The sequence below is a fragment of the Stenella coeruleoalba genome (assembly GCF_951394435.1).
Source record: "Stenella coeruleoalba genome assembly, chromosome: 2".
In the NCBI taxonomy this organism is placed as follows: domain Eukaryota; kingdom Metazoa; phylum Chordata; class Mammalia; order Artiodactyla; family Delphinidae; genus Stenella; species Stenella coeruleoalba.
Genome location: NC_137147.1, coordinates 1,625,663 through 1,631,662, shown reverse-complemented (window position 1 = coordinate 1,631,662; position 6,000 = coordinate 1,625,663). Strand labels below are relative to the sequence as shown.

At 50.2% G+C, this 6,000-nt stretch overlaps 2 protein-coding genes across 6 annotated transcripts in view; one reads left to right on the top strand and one right to left on the bottom strand.

The window, feature by feature from the left end:
• Window positions 1-587: 587 nt before the first annotated feature.
• Window positions 588-4,600, bottom strand: BAG5 (BAG cochaperone 5). Of its 4 annotated transcripts, XM_079908072.1 has the most exons (3): window positions 3,825-4,228; window positions 3,162-3,294; window positions 588-2,819 (listed from the first exon to the last, which is right to left on the bottom strand). In XM_079908072.1, exon 3 carries the CDS (start codon window positions 2,789-2,791, stop codon window positions 1,448-1,450), a length of 1,344 nt encoding a protein of 447 aa, XP_079764198.1. In that variant the 5' UTR covers window positions 2,792-2,819; window positions 3,162-3,294; window positions 3,825-4,228; the 3' UTR covers window positions 588-1,447. The 4 variants fall into 4 exon arrangements, with proteins under 4 accessions (XP_079764198.1, XP_079764197.1, XP_079764200.1 ...); XM_079908071.1 differs by lacking the exons at window positions 3,162-3,294; window positions 3,825-4,228 and adding an exon at window positions 4,294-4,600; XM_079908074.1 differs by lacking the exons at window positions 3,162-3,294; window positions 3,825-4,228 and adding an exon at window positions 4,426-4,600.
• A 9-nt stretch (window positions 4,601-4,609) lies between these two features.
• COA8 (cytochrome c oxidase assembly factor 8) overlaps window positions 4,610-6,000 on the top strand; it is a 36,308-nt gene continuing 34,917 nt past the window's right edge. Inside the window, exon 1 of one of the 2 annotated variants that reach the window (XM_079908110.1) lies at window positions 4,610-4,785. In XM_079908110.1, coding sequence (XP_079764236.1) covers window positions 4,666-4,785 — 120 coding nt within the window. In that variant the 5' untranslated portion in view covers window positions 4,610-4,665. The remainder of the gene's footprint in view (window positions 4,786-6,000) is intronic. The other variant, XM_079908109.1, reaches the window with a different exon arrangement.

Genomic DNA, 6,000 nt, shown 5'->3' with positions numbered 1-6,000 from the left:
ATCTTATTTTTAGCTGTTTCCAAAGTTATCAAATTAATATCTCTGAAAGAAAAGAACAAATTACTATAGAGCTCAAAAGATGTACTCTAATACGATTATTTTGTGAGAGCTGACTACAGAGTAGTCTGTTAGTTATAATACTGGGGCAGCAAGTTATCAAGGCACTTCAGAACTCTGGGAAATTCTTTTGTTCACATTAACAGGCAACTGGTAATCTTGGATCCTCAAAAAGTATGTACAGAAATATGTGTACCCTTTAGCAGAAAAAAAAAATTTCCTGCACTGACAGACTTTACTGGCCCTTTCAGGCACTAGAGAGGCATCCATGTGCCAATAACATGAGCTAAGGAATGCAGCAGGTGCCCGGAGTGCGACGTCTGCAGGCGCAGGGAGCTGATGCTCGCTTCCTCTGAACAAGCTTCAAAGAGCTGGTCCTGCAGGGCTGCTGACAGTTTCTGCTCTCACACACTGTAAAACAGCATCGGGAATGTTTAACAAGTTTGTCCCTTATGCCGCCTTGAATGACAGAAGAAGCCCATTACGTGCTACATGCAGACATTTTTGCTTATTTTAGCATAACCTGATAATTGGTAATTTCCACTTCTTTTCATTATCTTACCATGGGTGTGGGTGTTTCCTTTTTTTTTCAAGGTCCATTAACTTCATTTAAATGTTCCCATCCTTAGTAATTTCTAAGGGAAATTCTAAGTTTAGATTTTACAAACAAAAACAACTTGAAGGTATCAGCTGGTGTTTTATCCCTTCTTCAATGCAGTCTCAAAGGTGTTTTTGCTATTCATTTTCATAATTTTATTATGTCATACACAAAAATAAGACTCCCCCTCTAAATGCAGAGTACAGGAGAAAATACACTGTATTTCAAACAAAAAATGTTTATGAAAAAACCCACCATCCAAAAAAACAAAAAGACTCCCACCCTATTAAATTGGGTGGAACCAACTGGGTTTTATAAATGAAAAAAATCCTTCTGCTTTATTTAGCATAATAAAACATTTCATTGTACTGCGTTTGTGCTTGGACCTTACTTCTATTTAACCAAAAATTTCCCCCTTCCTCATAACTGTCCTGGTATTTATTATGTAAGGTTATGTCTATTCTAGATTCTGAAATATCTGCATTTTAATGCTTGAACCTATTAAAACTTTTAAAAGCTGCCCCTATTCCATTTTCTGATTTCAAAAAAAAAACAACAGAAAACCACACCACCACATAGTGATCCAAATGGAAAAGTTAGTATGTCGTAATATTTGTTTTTCAACATCAAAAGCAGCAGAGATACTGAATTTGCTTAAATCATAAATACTGAGATTGACATATGCACGTATAAATCACATCCAGGCTCAACAAACTGAACGCTCTCTATAAATACACAGACATATATATAAAGTGCAAAAGAAGAACGATCGACCGTGGGCTCTCTGGCGTTTCAGTACTCCCATTCATCGGACTTCAAGTCGAGATAGCTGAGAATGTTCTGTGCAAGCTTCACTGCCTGCTTCCGGGCAGCCTTACACTTCTCCTCTCCCTGTGGGTCAACGGCGTCCAGGGCAAGCAGCTGCTTGGTGAGCAGCTCCTCCAGCCGGATGTAGTTCTTATCATTTCGACTGCCATCAAATGAGAGAACTTCCCCCTGGATGTCTGACAAGTTTCCCAGGACGCTCCAGACCGCTTTGTGTGAGGGGTGCTCCTCACAAACAAACAGCTTTCTCTTCTCGAGGGCTTCCTTCAAGTCGATGTAAGTGATGAGGGTCTGAACTTCGATCACCGCTCTTCTCCTGGCTTCCCGGATGCAGGGGTTTTTTTCAAGGCTTACCTCATCCAACTGTCCAATCAAGCCCTGCAGCTCTGTTTTGGAGCTCAGGTACCATTCTGAAGGATTCTGTGCTTGAAGAAGTTCGTTTTTTATTTCTCTCATTCTCTTGAGGACCTGTTCTATTTTTAAAATGGAATGATTCTGCCCCAGGTCAAACGCACGAGTGCTATCTGCTTCCTCTTCTAAATCCAAGTACTTCAATAACTGGTTGATATCTTCCACGACCTCCTTCCGGTAATTTCTGATTTCTGTGCGGCCGCACACGTCTAAAGCATCCAGATCGGCCATCAGCCCCGAGAGCACACAAGATAAGTGCCTGCAAGTCTCATCACTGTTCACTCCCATAAGAAGGGCAATCAGAGTGCCTCTGGTCTTGTTCACGTCACACAGCACAGAGTTAATTTTGGCAACTGAGGGATGCGCGTCCTCAGAAAGCGGCAGGGAAGGCTGCTTTTTCATGCAGTCCTCGATAATCTCTTGCACTGCACAGATTTTGGTTAAAGTGTAATACCGTGCTTTCCGCAAGGAGATCTTGCCTCCAGTTTTAACATGTGTCAGCCTCAAAATGACATCCTGGATGCCTTCTTCAAACTCATCAGTTACACAGTTGCCTCCACTATAAAATGGCACAATCTTCTCTTTCACTAGGGACTGGGCTTCTTTAAAAATGTTCTCTATTTCGATCCTGTGTGGGTGGTTTGCATTCTGCTCCAACTCTTTGAGAAGACGCTCTGTCTCTTGTGCTGCCCTCTTCCTAGCTTGCTGAATATCTCCTTTTCCTTCAGTATCTACCGAGTCTATTTCAAAAAGTTGTCTTGTTAGAATCCTCTCCAGTTTCTTGTAATTCTTGTCGTCTGACAGACCGCTGAAACCAATTACTTGCTGTTCTATGCTTTTCACCTCCTTTTGGATTTCCTGAAGCCTAGTAATAGAAGGATGTTGGTTTCCCATCTCCATACTTTTGTTGTGTTCAGTTTCACAAGCACTAAAAGATGACAAACACGATAACTTATTACACCACAAAGCCTGCAGAATGGTAATCATACATTAATTCATTCTACAAAGATATGCTTAAGAAATACGGCTTGTTATTGCGATCCCAAGAACAGTCAAGCTCAAGTACAGAAATTAGAGTGACTAATCAACTCCCTCTCCTGAAAACAACCTAAACGTGACAGTGATTGAGATCGGGGTTACTGCAGTGGGGAATATGAGCCAGAGCTCCGGACCTGGGAAATTCAGTTTCCTCAGTCATCAAAGAAAACGGCATATGCCTTCGTAAGTATGCCACGAGGCTGAACCATCAGCTTGGAAAAAGCACAAGTACCTTAGGTCCTAACACTGGAAGCTGGTTTTTGGCAAGAGCAGGGCCCCTCTGCAGAATGTGAAACAGCAGCTCTCCTAACCTTCCAGACGACGTGGGTTCACTGAAGCAACCCCACCAGGCCAAAGTGCTATGCCTAGTTTCAGGAAAAGGAACTAAACAAAAGGAGCTGAGCCAGTGAAACAAACACCAGGGGTTCGCAGACACTCCCAAAAGTCCCCGCTTCTACTTCCTCTCCACCCTTTAAGCACTTGTGTAAAGATACCCTGTTTCTCGCCCCGCCCTTTTCATGCCTCACAAATCCTCCCTGCACAGGGATAAAATTCCACAGGGAAGGCGACTGGGGTTCCGTTAAAGACACCACCTTGGGCTTCGGAGGCCTAGTACCCCCTGGGCCCTATCATGCTCCTCTCCTCCTCCAAGCCACACCCCACGAGAATGAGACAACTATGACTAATTCATTCACCAGCCTCCCTTTAAGGGTCCAGAAGGGCTTAACGCATTTTTTTTTTTTTTTTTTACGCTCTTTCACGGGAGGGGGATGGATGCTCAACCGAAACTAATCCCCTGTGGGTGGCCGAGCCCAGAACACGCCTCTGGAAGCCCAGAAGAGCAGGCTGCCTCTGCTGTTTCCTCCTCTCTCGCCCGGCCCTCCCGGCACTTTACCCAGCAGCGGTCTAAGCTGGTTTGGTCTTGGCTTCCCGTGGGTGAAGTGTCCAGATGGAAGATCGACCCTTTACGGGGTGCGGCACCGGAGCTGCATCTCTCTCCCCGTCCCGGCTAGGTCTGAACGGGGCAGCCAGTGAAGGGGCCGGCGGTGGCAGCGGCAGCTACCGGCCGCAGCGGCCGCTCCGGGCGTCTCGCCCGGCCCCACGACGCGTCCGCCGGCCTGACCTCACAATGGCCCGTGGGGGGAGGGGACGGCCGCGCTCTGCCGGGCCAGGGGAGCCGGCGAGAAGAGAGGGAACTCGGGCCCGGCCGGCTGCGGGGAGCCCGGCTCCGAAACCAGGCCCGGCCGCGTCTGACCCGGGGCGGGGGTGGCGCCCCGGGACAGGGGTCGTCCGCTGGCAGCCCGCGCCGAGGGAGGCCGCGCGCGCACCCCCTCCCCCCCGCGGAGGCCTCCGCCCTCGCTCACCTGCGCAGCCCGCGCCATCGCACGCTTCGCCGCCAAAGCCCCTCAGTCCTGCAGTCGCCGGGACCGGCAGCCCCGTCCCCGGGCCGAACACACCCCGCCCTGGGAAAACGTCCTCCGGCGTCCGCGCTGCACCTCGACCTTTGCTGAGCTCGCCGCTAGCCGCCTACCGCAATGCCCTGGAATGCCCGCGCCCGAGGAGCTGCCACCCGGGCGCGCTCGCGCCGTTCGGCCGCCCACGCAGCCTGTCACATGCCGGGCTAGTTCATGGTCGGCCAAGTAGTCCCCTCCCGCGGACTTTGCGACCGTGCCGTAAGGCAGCCCCTCGCACCGTCGCGACTCCGCTGTGCGTGCGGTAGCCGCCGGACGGCAGCCATGGCGGCCTTGCGACCCCCGAGGAGGTTCCTCCTTCCTCTCTGCCGCGCCTTCTCCGGCGGCGGCTGCCAGCCCGTCCCCGAGCGCGGCGGTGAGCGCAGGGATGCCGCGCCGAGCCGGGTGAGCGTGGTTCCCGGAAAGGTTGGGCCGGGAGTGACCGCGAGGGGCGACAGACCCGAGCCGTGCCCCTCAGGGACACACGTGGGCGCTCACCTGCGTTGCCGCACTGGCGGCCTCGGCTGAGCTACCCGGGAGCAGGGTCCCCGAGCCGGCACGGGCCAGGCGCGGAGCAGCGTACGCGGCGTGGGGGGACGGGCGGGTGGAGAGTGGGAAGGCCCCGGAGCCCCCAAGTGTCGTGCGTCGCCGCCACCCCGGGGCTGTTGACAGAACTTCTGTTGAGTAGAGCAGAGTCAGCTAGGAAGTTTATACCTTATTTCTTGTCGAGGGTAATTAGTCTTTACATTTAAAGAGCTGTTGATAAGCACAGCGTGTGTGTGTGTTCGCGCGCGCTTGGCCCCTCGTTCAAATTATTAGTGCTTTTCGTCAAGTGATGACAAACTATCGTCATATCTTGTAGGACTTCACGTTGAACGCTTTTTCTGGTTTGGAAACTGTGTGTGCATATATGCGTGTTACTGACCAAAGATGCACAAAGATGCATATCTTTAGCAGCAAGGGGTGGCGAGCAGTTTTTATAAATTGCACTGCTTTGGGGCAGGATGTTTTGTTTGAGGGAGCCGTAGGCCTTCATTCCAACTGTCACATGAAAATTTGGACTAACGGTGTGGAATGGACTGCAGATAGAATATTTAAACGAAGCCTAAAAATACTGGACCTCCCTGGCGGTCCAGTGCGTAAGACTCCGCGCTTCCATTGCAGAGGATGCGAGTTCTATCCCTGGTCGGGGAAGTTCCGCATGCCGCGCTGTGCAGCCTGCCCCCGCCCCCCACCAAAAAAAAAAAAAAAAGCATACAAAAACTAACGTTTCATTTGCCAGCAGGCTAAGGAGCCAGGCTGGCAAGCATCCTTTAAACGATAATTAAAGAAGGATAAAAAGCTTATTAAGAATTCCAAAACGTGCCTGCCTGTATATTTTCATTTATTTTGGTCTGTTGCTATTAGCATGCTTTTATAAATGCAGCTTTGAAGTTCTGTCTGGTTTACAGTGTAAACAGGGAGTTACCAGGGCAACTGGGCGCCTAGACCCCAAGCCTCTGGCTCAGTTCCCTCATACCGTGGCCGCAGCCCTGACTTCTGTTCCTAGAACATAGAAACCCGCCAGCATCTCAGTCTTTGGGCAGAAAGATACTCAACAGGTATCTGAAAATGCTCTGG